Source organism: Polistes canadensis, unplaced genomic scaffold (genome assembly GCF_001313835.1).
Source record: "Polistes canadensis isolate GaletaPanama2010 unplaced genomic scaffold, ASM131383v1 scaffold_260, whole genome shotgun sequence".
Lineage (NCBI taxonomy): Eukaryota > Metazoa > Arthropoda > Insecta > Hymenoptera > Vespidae > Polistes > Polistes canadensis.
This window is the reverse complement of record NW_014569807.1, coordinates 178,210-195,827: the sequence shown is the minus strand read 5'-3', so window position 1 is coordinate 195,827 and position 17,618 is coordinate 178,210. Positions and strand designations below refer to the sequence as shown.

Here is a 17,618-nt window from a genome sequence, read left to right as displayed (position 1 = left end):
CTCTCACATTTTGATTGAATGAATATCAGTATATATATCTCAATATATTATAATAAAATATTTCTTACATATTTGTTAAAGACTTTACGATAAATTTCATTAAATCTCTCTCTTTCGGTGTGCTATCTTTTTCTCATTGATAAATCATTGATCGATTAATAAAACCGAGACGGGAAAATAAAGCAAAAGAAATAAAAAAAAAAAAAAACAAAAGTCAAGATTAAAAAGAATAATATTTGCAAGAGAAAAAGAGTTTTATATTAATTCGAATCATTTTATCTCTTTCTTCTTCACGTTATATATATATATATATATATATATATTTTTTGTTGTTGTTCAATAAAATTATACCTACTGAAGGCTTTCATTTTTTTAGGCCGAGGTCAACAGGGACACCGAGTAACCTTCGTTCATGTTAATAAATCTTTCGTGGGCGAGATTGGAATGACTATATTTTTTTAATTTAATTTAAAAAAAGAAACAAAAAAAAACAAAAATAAATAAGATATGTGTGCAATTATTAAATCGTGCTAGAGGAATGTGTTCAAAGTTCAAGGAAAAAATATATAATAAACGATTAACGATAAAAACATATTCACGGAAATGAAAAAAAAAGGAAATCGTTTATTCGATCGTGAGAAATATATATTTTTTTTTCTTTTGGGTCAAAACGATGAGAAAAGGCCACGAATTTTTATTACCTAAACGTTCGTTTCATTCTTTTCAAACCTAGCAACAGGTCAAAAGCAAACTACTACAATGTTACGTTGTATAAGAATAAAAAAAGGGAAAACCCACACATAAAGAAATGAAAAATAGTTTTCATAGAAAATTTGTTAAATTGTAATAAGTACAATAAGATTTCGATTATGTTCTTTTTTTTTAACAAACGTTCCAATAGAATTTAAATTTATTCATATTTTAATATTTATATTAAATTATTTCTATCAATATTACTTGACTTTTTATTCATGCTTGCAGTGTCCTGCTATTAAATAAAATATACAATAAAAGTGAACAATAAATTGATACTAAATGAAACAAAAAACAAAAAGAAAATAAATCATAGAAAAACGTTGCAATTATAAATCATATTCTACAATGTTTTAAAATAAACTGATCATTTGTAACAAAATAAAATTGGAGTAAAAACAAAAATTACAAAAAAAGATACATATTAAATGCAACATTAATATAAAGCAATTAAAATCTGCTACAACAATGTACATAATTTGTAAATACATATCTAATACAATGATAGTATGCATAAGTATATGCATTTATATTACTATAAAAAAATAAATAAATAAAAACAAAAAATGTTTTAATTATACATTTCGTTTATCCTATCCATCTATGCTAATTAATCCTTGACATTTTATTGTACATATATATTTTAATAATGTATGGTAATTTGTGTGTGTGACTTGATATCGTTAAATAAATTCTTGTTAGTATTATAGTAACAGTAGTAAAAATTAATGACAATATAACAACACACAATGTAAAACAAGACTAGACTAAACCGAGACTTTTATCATAGATGATCATCGTACATGATTTTACGCCTTCCCTTAAAAGGACTATGCATTCTCTCTCTCTCTCTCTCTCTCATCTACTCTTCTTCCAATCAAGATTGTTTTGTGTATCTTATTTTTCCGAAGCGTGACGTGACACAAAAAAAAAGGATCACCCTTCTTCTTCTTCTCGTAATACCACGGATAGAGTTGTCAGATCAATTCAATCTAGAATTTCTAAAGCTTCAACGTGATCCCCCTTGTCGATTGAAATCGATCGATTTGAAATTTGATATACATACACAATACAATAATAAATTTATTATTTTTATAGTATTATTGTATTTTGCAACTTTAGCAAAATCTTTTTCTATTTTTTTATAAACATCGTCCTAAAAATATCTTTTCTCTCTCTCTTTCTCTTTTTTATTTTTTTTTTAAACAATATAATATAAAAATATCGTAATGACATATAATAAAATAAAAAATATGATTCACTCGCGAGGATAATTGTTTGTTAACTTATGCGAAAAAGAAATATTTACTAATCGCGTTCTCGTGTCGATTTAAAAATTCCCGGGCTTGTGATCCACGTAAAATAATAATAATAAAAAAAACATGGCGCACATTTGGGGAAGGGGCTAAGCCAATTAGAAGAAAGAGATAAAAATTTCGAAAAAGAAATCCTTGTTCTATTTATTAACAATTATATTCGATTAATCAAAGATATATAATCTCATTTACATGCGAACAATCGTTTCTTTTTTTTTGTTCTTTTATTTAAATGATATGTGCCTCGGGGATTATAAACTCGACATAATTACGTAACGATGTATATACCATGCAATATGTTATTAATAATTTCTTGCGTATGGCGTTTATAAAACGGAAATCATTTCAATCTATTACTTTAAATAATAAATAACTGTTGCATTACTACTTCTACTCACGTAGTTTCTAATATCAATTAACAATAATGCATTACTTTAAAATGTTCATCATTTTGTCGTCAATTATTACGATTATCAAAAAAAAATAAAAAAAAGGTTCTGGAAAGAGGTTGATTTTAAAAAAAAAAAAGAAGAAAAAGAATAGAAAGAGAAAAGAAATGCATATAACAAGAGACAAAAAATGTCAAGGATACGATTACAACGATTTAACCTACGTTTTATCTTACGCATCTTCGTTAATTGGTATGCTACAAATAATTCAATATACAAAAGAATTGAAAGTACAATTGTGGGAGTGGGTGGTGGGGTTAAAGACGTAAACTAAAGCAACCGTGTGTGTTCGTTTAACGATATCCGTTGTCGTGTTACACGTCGTTAAACTAGTTCGGTGCATCCAGTTTTTCCACTCTCTTGCTTGCTTGCTTGTTTGCCTCCTCTGCCTAACATGTTTCGCGTCCCTGGGATAACGAAAGGAGGAGACGCGACAAATATGACACGAAAACAAAAATTCAAATAATGACTATATATTACGAGGGATAATGAAGACGATCGAGATATTATATACATATATATATAAACGTTTGTAGTTTATTTAGATTAAAAGAAAAAGATAGATTGATAGAAAAAAAAAAAGAGAGAGATAGATAGAGAGAAAGAAAGAAGAATGAATGAATTGTAAGTGCGGCCCTGCATCGATCCCGATAACGACGCAACTTGTTGCCTCTATGTTGAATGATCAACGCCACTGTGTGTGTGTGTGTGATCATCGTAGTTACCAAATTAATTTTGTACTTTTTATTTTGATCCTACTAAAATTTATTTGAAATTTATCGATATATATATATATAATTAATATTACGATTTAAAGAAATATTGAGAATATATTTGAAAAAAAAGAAAACTAACCGTCATGAAAAGTTTGAAATATGTTAAACTCGACTAGTGTTAAAAATGAAATAACTATTGAAATGATTTACTTAGAAATCAACTGAGAGAATATTCGAAACACGAGCCTTGTTATTAAATACTCTTATTACAATGAAATTTATTCGACTCACCGAGATCCTCGACAAGACGTAGCATGACACCACCGATGTGCAATTCTCCCTTAACGCGTAGGCTCCTCTCCACCTGCAGATCCGTCACGTAGACTCGCAGCACCCAGCTGCCGTCCACTTCGTGACCATCCGAATACATCTTTTTATTCTTGAATTGATTATTTTCTTCAAACTTTATTCTTCGTTAAACCCCGATCTATCCTCCTCCTTCTTCTTCTCCTCCTTCTTCTTCTTCTTCTTGCTCTCTTCTTTTCTTTACACTATCTTGATCAACTTCTTCAAAACGTTGTATCTTTAGATCCACAAAAATGTATCATGGTACCACTTTTATATATTCACGTGTTTTAAATATTAACTATGTAACACTCGTAACCTATTTTTTTTTTTTTTTTTTAAAATCGTATAATAATCTTAATCTTTTCACGAACAATGATAACAACAGTTATGATGACGACAATGACGATTACGAACACAACGATGACCACGACCACGACTACGACGACCACGACGACGAATTCGCGCGAACTTTCGTCGTCGCGCGAATACGATATTATAAATTCTCTTCTCCGGATACGGTAACACGACGGATATACGTAGATTTCGAAGGATCGTTCTCTTCTCTTTCTTTCACTTCTCTCCTCCTTTACTTCGAGATTTCTCCCCGAGTATAACGCCCCCCACCACTATATTCTTCTAACTACCACACAGCGCGAGGAAACGAGATACAGGATCACACGATTTACGATCTACGACCGATACTCCACGAAAACTCCCGCTCGGTTAAGCTCGGCTACGCGACTGAAAATTCGACGAGTACTCACGAACGAAGACAATCGTCAACCTTCGGCGGCGGCCCGAGTTCGGTATGCGCGTAGCGAACTACTTCCCCCACCACCAATTTTGTTACTTCTTCCATCTCTTTCTTACAGCCGCACCTTCTTCACTCAAACTCATATTTTCAGGGACGAACTAACATGGAGATGGTATGGGCGCCACGTAACTAGCTTTACATGAAATTCGAGAATTCTTTTTCTTTTTTTTTCTCTCTTGGACTTTTTTATTTCTATACTTGTTATATTTTTTTTAACGAAAGCATGTGATTTAATATTAATCGATAGATTATTATGATTAACAGATTTTATTCTTACTTTTTTGTAAATTCATTATTTATGCATTTATTATTATTATTCATCTTTGGTATATAGTTAATTTTTAGATGTTTTATATTTTAATTAAAATAGGAAACTTGAATAGTAATTTCTAATACATTTGGAGTAAATTCTAACTATCATTATAAATAAGGTTACAGAGATTTTGGAATTGGGTTAGATAATCTGTTAATTATCAGTTGGAGGAATTCATTTTGTAAGGAATATCATTTTACATAATTTATTAATCAACCATACAAATGACATTTCTATGCCGTTGGATCATCTCCCTTAGTTGTTCTTGTATAAATAAGTTGTGCATGATGTTGAACTACTTGTTTGATTAAACCTTTTTGTTGTAGTTCAATTAATGCTCTTCTTGCCAGAGATCCTCGGATTTTTAGTCTTTCGCTTACAATGGATGGTGTAATCAATTTGTATTGCGGTACTTCTTTTAACAATTTGTCGTATGTACCTCTATCGAACAACACTTGATTGTTTAATTTATCTCTAACTTTTCCTTTGGACCACTTCTGCAAAAATAAAGACACATATTAATTTATAATTTGAATAAAATTGAAAAAATATTAATTTACACATTCAATATAATGTAATATATTTAGCAAAGAAGAAATATATCTCATCAGGCTCATTAAATCAGATTTTTGCTTCCATGGTTAGTCAAGCAAGACTAATTATCATCACATAAGATAATATTTCCATAAGTAATATATTATACAGACAAAACTAAAGATATAAGAAAGATTACAAACCTTCTTCTTTGCTTTTCCACCAGACCCACCTTCTTTTTTCTTTTGGGTCTTCTGTGGTTGCTTTGAAGAACCCTTYGTATCCTTTTTAGGAGGCTAAAATGAAATGATTAGTATAAATATAAGAAATACTCTTTGTACACGTTTAATAAATTACAATGCTAGTATAAATAAACATTAATATAAACCCCATGAGAAAGTGTTAGGTTAGAAAAATATTGAGAATATACCGATGAAACTATTTCAAAACATTATTTATAGCCACCAAATATTTATTATGTATAACTCATTATTAATTTGTTAAAAAAATGTAAAAACTTTAATAATAATTTGCTATAATTTATCACACGCTTAGTTTACAACATGTGGATACAATTATACACTAAAGTTTATGCACATATTCACATGTTTTGAAATATCTTTTTATTATAATTAAAGGTTCACTTTTTTTTGTTATAAATGTCACGTCAAAATTATAAATAATAATACATCTCAAATAATATTGTAAATATGATGTTTTGTACATATTCTTATAAAACTTACCATGGTTGCTATCTGTAGGGAAAGGAAGAGGAAATACGACGACAGCCATGCTACAGTGGTGCCACTACTTTAATTAATATAATTTCTTTTTAAATTCATATGGAAATAATATTTAGAAATATATAATAACCGGTGATTTAAAAAAAAATTAAAATTCATATATTGTGCATAAGATTTTATGCACAGATGACAAAATATGAAAATGAATTACGCAAGTATCGAAAAAAATTAAATAGAATACAAAGCAATTGACTCATTTAATAAAATGTAATATTTAGATAGTAGAAAATAACAATTTTCTTAAATTTTCACAAATATATATATATATATATATATATATATATATTTAATTGAATAACTTTTAATTTCTTTAACCTTTAAATATCTAGCACGGTACTTGCGAAAAATGATTCTTATATTATTATAGAGTTATTATATATTCTATTAGTTACATTAGAAAGCTATAACTATAAAGGATGATCTATTCAGACAATTACCATAAAGAATATTAACTTTTTATTTAATCTGTATAAAGTACATTATTTCTATGATGCAGGATCATCTCCCTTGGTTGTTCTGGTATAAATAAGTTGAGCATGATGTTGAACTACTTGTTTGATTAAACCTTTTTGTTGTAGTTCAATTAATGCTCTTCTTGCCAGAGATCCTCGGATTTTTAGTCTTTCACTTACAATGGATGGTGTAATCAATTTGTATTGCGGTACTTCTTTTAACAATTTGTCATATGTACCTCTATCGAACAACACTTGATTGTTTAATTTATCTCTAACTTTTCCTTTGGACCACTTCTGCAAAAATAAAGACACATATCAATTTATAATTTGAATAAAATTGAAAAAATATTAATTTACACACTCATATATAATGTAATATATTTAGCAAAGAGGAAATATATCTCATCAGGCTCATTAAATCAGATTTTTGCTTCCATGGTTAGTCAAGCAAGACTAATTATCATCACATAAGATAATATTTCCATAAGTAATATATTATACAGACAAAACTAAAGATATAAGAAAGATTACAAACCTTCTTCTTTGCTTTTCCACCAGACCCACCTTCTTTTTTCTTTTGGGTCTTCTGTGGTTGCTTTGAAGAACCCTTYGTATCCTTTTTAGGAGGCTAAAATGAAATGATTAGTATAAATATAAGAAATACTCTTTGTACACGTTTAATAAATTACAATGCTAGTATAAATAAACATTAATATAAACCCCATGAGAAAGTGTTAGGTTAGAAAAATATTGAGAATATACCGATGAAACTATTTCAAAACATTATTTATAGCCACCAAATATTTATTATGTATAACTCATTATTAATTTGTTAAAAAAATGTAAAAACTTTAATAATAATTTGCTATAATTTATCACACGCTTAGTTTACAACATGTGGATACAATTATACACTAAAGTTTATGCACATATTCACATGTTTTGAAATATCTTTTTATTATAATTAAAGGTTCACTTTTTTTTGTTATAAATGTCACGTCAAAATTATAAATAATAATACATCTCAAATAATATTGTAAATATGATGTTTTGTACATATTCTTATAAAACTTACCATGGTTGCTATCTGTAGGGAAAGGAAGAGGAAATACGACGACAGCCATACTACAGTGGTGCCACTGCTTTAATCAATATATGATTTAATAAAATTAATTAATGTACAGACAGTAATATTAAAGTATACAATAATTCTTGTTTTGCAAAACTTTAATTTTCATAAAAGTATTAATTTACAATTATTTTATCTATTACATTATATTAATTATAGAATTGATTCATGTAGTATTGTCTATTGAGTTATCTAGATTTCTTCTTTTTTTAAGTATAAAACGTAACATTGACATTTCTTAATTTTAATAATATTCTTTTTGAAATAATTTAAAAAAATATATTTAAATAGTATAACAATATAAAAGAAAAAGTTAATTCAAATCATCTCGATGGTTGATAATTGTTTAGTGTTATCTTTCTATAGTTTTATGTTATAGTTTAAAAAAGTGTTGCATTTCAATGCTACGAGATCAACAATATTTAGGATGTAATTTATATAGCATATATATTAAATGTAAGTATTGTTTAATTAATTAACTGTTCATTTTATATGATATCTTATTGATTATATACTGTGCTGTTTACAATAATATTTAAAAATTTTAAATATTTTAGCAGTCAATAATGCAGTGTTACATCAATACCGATGCATTTTCGTCGAAGGCCATCTTACAAGAAATGATTGTACTAATATTACATTGGAGCCTATTTTGGTGATATCTAACGATTTCTTATACATTTGACGCGTGGAACCCAACGTAGCTATCAATGTTCAAAGTTTACTTTAAGCAGTGATTTTAATTAAAAAAGTTTTAAGTGTGATTCAACTTTACAGCAATAATTGTTTTTCATCTGTTATAAATGGCAAGAATCTTTAGAGATGTCATCGTATTTTCTTTCTAATACATTATCTATTGTAAATAACACGAGGAATGTTAAGTTTTCATTGAAATCCTTTCAATGTTTTTCTTCTAACAAATTTCATTGTACCTAACGTCATACCATTTCGATATTCTTGTAAGTTATTTATCATCGTATACGTCAACAATTTATGTATTAGATTTTTTTCTTCATTCTTTTTTGTTTGTCATGTATTATTCTGTCTGAAAACATTCGATGTTATCGCATGATTATTATGATTCCTCTCACTGATGATATGACGTTACAAAACCATATATATTTCTCAGCAGAATTCTGAGTAATACATACATTGGAATTTATATTTGGGCTTATCAAGTTCCTTTATAATAATCACAATGACTAGTAAAAAGGGTCATACTCTTAGAATAGAATCTGAAATTGATAGAAATAGAGAAGAAGCTAATTGGAAAAAGGTTATAGAATTGGCTGAACATCTTAAAGCACAATATCCTAATAATGGTAAATATTAGTATTCTTATATTTTTATTTCTGCATTATTATATATTTTTAAGCATTCGTAGAAAAAATAATTAATAACCTTTATTATGATCTATTAATTGGTATGCGATTTATATTTTTCATTTCAGAATGTTTAGCAAATTTTCTTTGTGGAGAAGGAAGATTAGAAAACTTTTTAGAACAGACACCGCCTATCGATTCCAACATAACTAAAGCCAAAAGTGGTTTGTTAGAAGCTAAAAGATATTTACTTCTCGCAGCAAACGAAAAGGATAAGCAAGTATGTGCTCTGATAAATTTTATAATTCATATTTATATATTTAATCTGTGTGTAGAGATATAATAATTAACATCTAATATAAGATTTATATATATTTCGTTTTTGTTTTGTTATATTTCTTTCATTAATTATATAATAATATATTTGTAGGCATTAGTGGTATTGGATGCACATTTACTTCTCGGTAAACTTCATTATGCAATGGGAATGTACGAAGAGGTACTATATCATTATCAGCAAGCTGAATTACATACTCTGACAGAAAAGCAGTTACCTAGTAGAAGTCTAAGGATTATAGCTGAATCATATGCAATTAAAGGTTTGCAGATTGACTTTCATTTCTAAGTCAATACGTGATATTTATTTCAAATCATACATATTCATGCATCTATTGTTAGCATAAATATTTTTCATTTGTTAGTTTGACTTTTCTCTGTGGAGTAAAAACAGGTGTGCTTGTAGGATTTATAGAAGGGAGTGGGGTGGGGGGGGGGAGGGGTCTGAGGAAAAAGCAGCATGCTATTGTGTAAATTGTTATTTGTAGTTTTGCAAGTATTCATTTTCCAGATTTCTAAGTAACAGTTTATCAGTATTTATTCTAGCATCTACACATTGTTCATGGTAGGTCTCTGTCTGGAAAGGTTGCCTCCAAGTTCTAAATCCAAATTTAGAATAGCAGAATGGCAAGAGGAGATGATTAAATGTTTTATTATTGCGGGAGACTTAACGCTTGTATACCTACAAGAACAAGATAAAATTGCGCTACAGCAGCAAAATGGATCTGTTACTGTAAATAGCAATAATATAGGTACTATCATAATATCACGTTAAAATATAACATATATTAAAATTTAATCGCATATTATATCAATATTTTATTGATATTTTTTTAGGATTATATACTACACAATCTTCGGTTTGTGTAACAAAACAAATTGGCCCAATTTTAGAAACAGCATTACAACGATCACCTTTGTTATATCTTCAAACTGGCAATATACAAGCTGCTATTGCTCGTTATAGGTATCATTATTAAAATATTTTCAATAATTTAATTTTTTAATATTAATATATTGTGTTAATTACTTAAGAAAATAAAATGCATTAACAGAGAAGTTTTGTCTGCTGTGGAGACAACAGCAACGCAAAATTTGAGAGTCAAAATGACTAAACAATTAGCTGAGGTACTGCTGCGAAAAATATGTAGTGCTGATTACAAGCTTCCAGAAGGAATAATTGAATCAACTGGTTTGTATCTTATTATTCACTCACTGTATCTTATAATTATGAAATCAGAATAATATATTGAAATTGTTTTACATTATTAGATTCACCATGGAAACCAAAGAGATACGTAGGGCTTAATATGTTCCTTCCAAAAAATGAATATGAGGAATTAATATTGTTATTACTCATTAGTGAAGCTATGGCAGTACGTGATGCAGTATTAAGTCAATCACCAGAATTCAAGGAAGCTAGAATACAAGCATTTGAGAATGCTACTAATATTTATGATCTTCTCACAATTATTGTTGTTAGGTGGAATCAAGTGGAACTTCTGCACGAGGTAATCATTTATAATTATATTGATATTTTAAAACAGAGGACAACATTTTTGTTGTTACTTTTCTCTCATGATAGTATTATTATCTTATGACAGTCCTTTGAAAGAGCAATGAAATTTTCCCATGAAGAGGCACATACGTGGACACAATATGCTTTATGTTTAATAAGTTTAGGAAAATACATGCATGCTTATACGGTCTTAAAAGTTGTAACTAGATTGTCACCACATAAAGCTGTGCCTTGTTTACTGGCTGCAAGATTATGTTATGAACAATTTAATAGGGTGAGTTTATTTATAAAAATGTATTCATAATATAGAAGTCTTTATAGAAATAGATTATGTAAATGAAGTATTATACTTTTAGATATTAGAAGGTATTGATTGGAGTCACAAAGCATTACAAAGGGAAACTGCAAGTCCTCAAGGAATGCAATCTAGGTGTCATCTATATATTGGTATTGGTCACAGCATACTTTCTGCAAATACTACTATCAAACAAGACAAGTTACAGTATACTGACACTGCTATGGATTGTTTTCAAAAGTATAATACACATTACTATATTATAAGAGTTTAAATTATTTTGAATATAATTATTAACATTATAAAATTTCAGAGCACAACAATGTGATCCAAACGATCATTTAGCAGAATACTATTTGGCACATGAATATGCAATGAACAGACAAATAAATGAAGCCATGATTCACGTTAAAATAGCATTAAGTTTAAGGGCAGAACACATTCCGTCGTTGCATTTATTAGTATTGCTATTATCTGCTAATAAACAATATTCAGAAGCATTACACTTGATCAATAGCGTATTAGAAGAATATCCTGACAATTTAAATTTTCTTTATGTAAAGGCACATTTAGAATTACGAAGTATTAGTGGTGAGGTAGCATTATTTACGATAAAACAAATGTTTTCACTTTGGAAAAGTTTATTTGAAGATCAAACAAATATTAATTGTAACGAACAACACAGCGAAAAGCGTAGTGAGATTAGAAGTGTATGTCAATTTTTTGCATCAGAATTGTCTGATAAAGATTCCAGTAAGTATTGCAAGTAAAGCTTTTTAAAATTATGTGCAGCATTTTTATTTTTGTGTTATAAATTTTAAAATTAACATATATATATATAATTTTTGCAAATATATAGGTTCAATGCATGCACAATCATTAGCTGCTTCAAGAGTAGAACAAGCTCTTTCAGAAGTAGCATCATCATTAAGCTCCTTTACACCTAAACCTGGTCCACAAAGAGCGTGGGTTTTGCAATTACAAGTTTGGTTGTTACTTGCAGAAGTATTTTTAGCAATGGATCAACCAAATGGTGCTATTTTATCGTTACAAGAAGCCAGTTCTATATTTCCATTGAGTCATCACATAATGTACACGGTAAGATTTCACAGAGGCAGCCAAGAATGTGCGATAAATCAATATATAATATTTATTTTGTCCTCTAGCGTGGTTTATTACATGAATACAAATTAGAATATTCAGAAGCAAAACAATGCTATCAGAATGCTGTTACAATCAATCCGTCTCATGTAAAAAGCTTGCAGCATTTGGTAAATAATATTAAAATGAGAATATCATATTTATTATTTTCAATATTTTAAAATAACTTTATTTAATATTTTATAGGGTTTAATACATCACTACTTGGGAAACCAGAGGTTGGCAGAGAAAACATTGAGAGATGCAGCCAAAATAGATCCTAATTCTCATCAAACTTGGTATACATATGCATATATATTTATATAATTGTTTTTTCACGTAAAAAATTTTAACAGTGCAATTATATATAAATTAATGTTAAATAATTTCATAAGGTATAACTTGGGTAAAGTACTGGAGTCTTTAGGTGAAGTAGAAGGAGCAAGCGATTGTATGGCAACAGCGTTAGAAGTAGAAACAACAAATCCTATTTTACCAATTTTGTCAATACCATTGACTTTTGAGTGATATGAAATATAACCAAATGATGGAAATTTTTAAATGATGTTATGAGCCATGCCAGTATTATCGGCGTACATTTGCCTTCGTGTCAATAGTACCTGCTTCTATAGATACAATGTATATGTGTATAAACAGATTTATTTACAAATGGCGTTTAAATTATGCAAATAACATTTAATAATCGATGTAATTAATTCATGTAAAGTTTATGTCTGTAAAAATTTGAAGGATGATCTATTTCAATTTATTATTAGGTATTGTAGCAAGGGTGATGCAGTTATTAAACTTCAAGAGATTATTTCGTTACCTTTTTAACTAATTATTTATAATGTAATACGTACCCCTTAAAAATTCATTTAAATGCATCCTTCCTAAAATGAACCCTCTATTAAATAATGTTACCATAAATTTCATAAAATGAATATCTTAGATTTTATGTAGTTTGAATCATGGGTTTTTCGGTTGAAAGTTCTCGGCCAGATGTCGCATGTGTATTTATTTTTAAAATTGCATTTACTTGTAGCATGTTTATCGTTTGGTTTGTTTTTGTTTATTGCTGTGTGTTATGAGAACTTTTATTGTTGATAACAGTTAAATAGAATTTAAAACCTTTATAAATAAATAATTTCAATATGCTTACTCTTCAATTTGGACAATGTGGGAATCAATTAGGACATGCATTGTTTTCAAAACTGTCTGCTGATATAGATGCTAAAAAAACAGGAGTGTCATATAATGTTAATTATAATTACATTGAAAATGTATTTGATAAATGGTTTTCTGGGCTAACCAAAGATGGCAAACGATTAGCGAGAGCAATTCTTATGGATACAGAAGAAAAAGTTATAAATAAAATAACAGATAATAAATGCGAAAATTGGACTTATTGTACTAATAATATCTTCTGTCAAGCTGCTGGGGGCTCTGGTAATAATTGGGCATATGGGTATATGGAAAAAGGGATTAGATTTTATGAATCGGTATCAGATATTATTCAATGTGAGATTGAAAAGGTAGATCATTTGGATGGTTTTCTTTTTCTTCTTAGTTCTTCAGGTGGAATGGGTTCAGGAATTGGAAGCTATATAATAGAATTAATGCGAGATGAATACAAAAATAAATTATTTGTCAGCACAATCATATTACCATTCCTATTTGGTGAAATTAGTACGCAAAATTACAATACTTTGTTAACTTTAGTTAAATTTTTAGACAATGCCGATACTGTTTTCCTTTTTGAGAATGAAGATATTCATTTTATGCTTAAAAATTTATCAAATGTAGATGTTAAATTAGAAGATATCAATGATGTAATATCAAAAAATTTAAGCGTAGCTTTTCAACCAATAAGTAATACTTTAAATAATTTACACTCGTTAATATCCAAATTAGTTGTAGAACCATGTTATAAATTGGCAACTATTAAGACTGTTCCAGTTTTGTCGACATTTACTGAATATAATGGTACAAATACGTGGCATTCTTATCTGTGTCAATTAAAACGAATGCTTAAAGTATATTCTACCACTTCGGATATAACTTCTACAAAAACAAAAATATTGCCTCATACATCCTGTTCTACACCATCTTTATTGTATAGTCGTTCGATATCAAATGTTTTAATTACTCGTGGAAACTGTACTTATAAAGATATAAAAACAGATGAGTTAAAAGAGAAATATTTATATGCAGATTGGGTTACAACCGACTCATTTACTCATTTCCATCAACAAAGACATATTTTAAATCATGATAAGGCCTTAGCTTTACTTACAAATAATTCTAATATTTATAATCCAATTAATAAAATACTAGATAAAGCTTGGAATTCTTACACACATTCTGCCTTTTTACATCATTATAAAAAATTTGGTTTAGAGGACGATGATTTTTTGAAAACGTTTGCAAAAATTGAAAATGTAATAAAAGATTACAAGAAATTAGGTGAAAAAGAAGAAGACAGTGGTAAATGATAGAAATTTAGGAGGAAATTAATTAAGAATATCTGATATAAAAACAGAAAAGAGAATTTCTGTAGTAATCCTTTAGTTACTAATTGTAAGGCAAACGATCTGGCATAAATGTATAAAAAAAAATGAATTTGTAATCTGTTGCGATATAGATTTATTTATTATATTATACTAAAATACTATTTAATTTAATTGAATGCATTCTGATATATTTTAATTTAAATAAATTTATATCTTTCTCTTGCTTGTGTGCAAATGTATTATACATTTAGATTCAATGATTTTTTTTCATTTTGTTTTATTATTTTTTAAGTTTTAATTAAAAATAGACTATTAATTATTTAAGAAAGAAAGAAAGAAAGATAAAAACTAAATGTTATGGCATTTTAAAATTGGCGGGTATAGTACGACTTATTCGCCGTCAGAGTGCATGGCAGTAGCGTTTAAACATCCCCCAAGTGAAGTTGCTTTAGTATAGTTGGAGCCGTCGTCGGTATCAGTGCGTCGCGGTATATCGTGTAAAAATTAAAAATAGAGAGTGGAAACAGAATTGTTCGATCGAGTGTGTCAGTGTTCGTACGTTAATATGTATATATTTGTGCCTTTCATGTGTCTTCAATGATCTAGTTTCTCGAAAACGTGACACGACGTTTCAAGGAATCACGCGTGATGTTTCGAAAGTGATTTAAAAAATTGACAATCCTTCGATCTACCTTTCCTAAATCCTAATCCTTTTCCGTACCTTTCATCTTAATCCTTAAAAAAGTTTCTCATCATTTAACAATCCTTCATCAGTTGGATCGATTTATGTACAACGACAGAAACAATTCGGATCACAAAATTCGTAAGTTTATTTTTTAATATTAATGTTCCCGTTTCAAATTTATATCGTATCCAATCAACGATCTCGTTTTAAATATGAATATGTTTTCGCGCGTAAAAGCGCGCGAACATACGAATCACTTGATAAGATTTTTTCACACGGTGGATATAATCGAAATATTTATAATTAATTAATTTTCTTGCAAATCGTTACGTAGCATACATTTATTTGTTGTCATGTCAACTAAAAAAAAAAAAAAAAAAACAGAAGAGGAAAAGAAAAACGAATCGTAGTGATTTTTAGGATAGATTTGAAACCAACGCATACATGTATCTCGAAGAGGAATTTTAAATCTAGTACATCGTGAAAGTTCTTTAACTATAGTATGGTTCAATGAACAACTTCCTACTTTTTCGTAGATAGTATCATTAGTAATTGATAAAATAAAAAAAGAAGATAAAAATAACGTTGTAAAATTTGTACAAACGATAATGATTATAATCGAATAATTAATTGATCGTTTCTCCATACTTTTCTCTATTTCTTCTTCTTCTTTTATTCTTTATAAAAGTTTTAATTTTTGTTATTTATCGCGAAATATAAATAGAAATAGATGATGAAGAAGAAGAAGAAGAAGATTTCTTTGTATCCTGAATGTATCGAGGACGGGTCAGGGATCGGAATAACTATAAGAAAGTTTCTTAGCTTTTCTATTTCTTTACGTTAGACAATTTGTTTCCTTAACCACATTACACATTACAAAGATATATTTGTGATTAGAGTATAACACGCATACTTGATAATAAAAATTATTATCTTATCTACAGTCAATCATTTCTACATATCTACCATTGTACATTGTTTTATGCATCTTATGTTAGATTATTTGTTTGTAAGATGATTTCGTATTAAAAAGTTATACATTTTTTTAGCAAAATATTTCAAATAGTTGTATCAGAATCTTATATTTTTCTTTTCGAGATATAAAGTTATATAAATAACAAAACAAACTATTAAATAATATTCTTGAAACTCAATATAAAAAGAATACTAAATCAATTTGTTCGTTGTTAGATTTTTATTTATTTAAATAACAATAATAATATTAAAAAAACCTATCCACGTGACGTTAGTAAAATACACCACACCTATGGGGGTGGATTCTAGATGAAGATTCATATCTTCAAGAAAAGAAAGAAGATACTGAAAAAGGAACAAAGAAAATATGCATTTGTTATTCTTCAAAACATATGTTTTTGTTTACCTTTCTTTTGTTTTTTGATACAACAATTTTTAAAATACACTCTGCATTATATCTGTAATCTAATCACACGTTTGTATTTTTCTCTTTCCTTGTTTCTCAATACTGTATAAATTAATAAGTTTCTTATAATTTTCATTATTCTAATAGCATTTTAATTATTATAATGAGTAATCAAGTAATCAAAATTAATCGTTAAGGAAACACACACACACAAAACACCGTTCTAACGACATTTTCATTATTAATGCAAATTAATTGCATAAACTTGTGTTTACCATAATCATTTGTTATTATTTGGAACGTGTGCGAGCGTGTGAATTATTGTTGAAAGAGTAACAATCTGTGTTAGATTGGATAATTAAATTTTCTCTTCTCTTGATCTTCCMCCTTTTTTTTTTTTCTTTTTTTTTTTCTTCTATTTATTATCACACGTTAATCACACGCTCAACGTTCTATGCACTTCCGTATTTGACATGTATGAGGTGATTTCCAATTGGTGGAATAGGTGAAAACGTGAAACCATCTTTTATTATTCTTCTCTAACATCCTGTTATTTCTATTTATATAGTTTATATATACATACAAACATACACAACTACACAAATACAAAAGTGTGTGTTAATACATTATGCACTCTTTTATATTTTTACTATTTATATAGTTTATATATACATACAAACATACACAACTACACAAATATAAAAGTGTATGTTCATACATTATGCACTCTTATATTTTTACTATTTATATATATACAAACATACACAACTACACAAATACAAAAGTGTATGTTAATA

General features: G+C 28.1%; 5 protein-coding genes across 5 annotated transcripts in view; 3 read left to right on the top strand and 2 right to left on the bottom strand.

Moving 5' to 3' along the window:
- Window positions 1–4,882: 4,882 nt before the first annotated feature.
- Window positions 4,883–6,049, bottom strand: LOC106790801 (40S ribosomal protein S25). Its single transcript, XM_014755961.1, has 3 exons — window positions 5,987–6,049; window positions 5,447–5,539; window positions 4,883–5,206 (listed from the first exon to the last, which is right to left on the bottom strand). Exons 1-3 carry the CDS (start codon window positions 5,987–5,989, stop codon window positions 4,943–4,945), a joined length of 360 nt encoding a protein of 119 aa, XP_014611447.1. The 5' UTR covers window positions 5,990–6,049; the 3' UTR covers window positions 4,883–4,942.
- A 430-nt stretch (window positions 6,050–6,479) lies between these two features.
- LOC106790779 (40S ribosomal protein S25-like) lies at window positions 6,480–7,632 on the bottom strand. The gene is made up of 3 exons (XM_014755927.1): window positions 7,577–7,632; window positions 7,037–7,129; window positions 6,480–6,795 (listed from the first exon to the last, which is right to left on the bottom strand). Exons 1-3 carry the CDS (start codon window positions 7,577–7,579, stop codon window positions 6,532–6,534), a joined length of 360 nt encoding a protein of 119 aa, XP_014611413.1. The 5' UTR covers window positions 7,580–7,632; the 3' UTR covers window positions 6,480–6,531.
- A 318-nt stretch (window positions 7,633–7,950) lies between these two features.
- On the top strand, window positions 7,951–13,070 carry LOC106790797 (tetratricopeptide repeat protein 7B). Its single transcript, XM_014755953.1, has 16 exons — window positions 7,951–8,086; window positions 8,188–8,589; window positions 8,763–8,952; window positions 9,081–9,232; window positions 9,383–9,551; window positions 9,858–10,040; window positions 10,126–10,255; window positions 10,344–10,480; window positions 10,561–10,799; window positions 10,893–11,081; window positions 11,164–11,342; window positions 11,416–11,855; window positions 11,962–12,200; window positions 12,269–12,373; window positions 12,450–12,541; window positions 12,638–13,070. Exons 3-16 carry the CDS (start codon window positions 8,829–8,831, stop codon window positions 12,768–12,770), a joined length of 2,511 nt encoding a protein of 836 aa, XP_014611439.1. The 5' UTR covers window positions 7,951–8,086; window positions 8,188–8,589; window positions 8,763–8,828; the 3' UTR covers window positions 12,771–13,070.
- An 81-nt stretch (window positions 13,071–13,151) lies between these two features.
- On the top strand, window positions 13,152–14,874 carry LOC106790798 (tubulin delta chain-like). The gene has a single exon (XM_014755954.1). It carries the CDS (start codon window positions 13,397–13,399, stop codon window positions 14,735–14,737), a length of 1,341 nt encoding a protein of 446 aa, XP_014611440.1. The 5' UTR covers window positions 13,152–13,396; the 3' UTR covers window positions 14,738–14,874.
- Window positions 14,875–15,196: 322 nt separating this feature from the next.
- LOC106790791 (sphingomyelin phosphodiesterase) overlaps window positions 15,197–17,618 on the top strand; it is a gene marked incomplete in the record, with an annotated part of 20,380 nt that continues 17,958 nt past the window's right edge. Inside the window, 1 exon segment of the mRNA XM_014755945.1 lies at window positions 15,197–15,579.

What these genes read in the sequence shown, in the direction of transcription:
- LOC106790797 (XM_014755953.1), top strand. Translation starts at nt 8,829, where the DNA reads ATGACTAGTAAAAAGGGTCATACTCTTAGAATAGAATCTGAAATTGAT. An exon ending in TGTAAATAGCAATAATATAG is followed by an intron (nt 10,041 to 10,125) that starts GTACTATCATAA and finishes ATATTTTTTTAG; the next exon opens with GATTATATACTACACAATCT. An exon ending in AAGTGGAACTTCTGCACGAG is followed by an intron (nt 10,800 to 10,892) that starts GTAATCATTTAT and finishes ATCTTATGACAG; the next exon opens with TCCTTTGAAAGAGCAATGAA.
- LOC106790798 (XM_014755954.1), top strand. Translation starts at nt 13,397, where the DNA reads ATGCTTACTCTTCAATTTGGACAATGTGGGAATCAATTAGGACATGCA.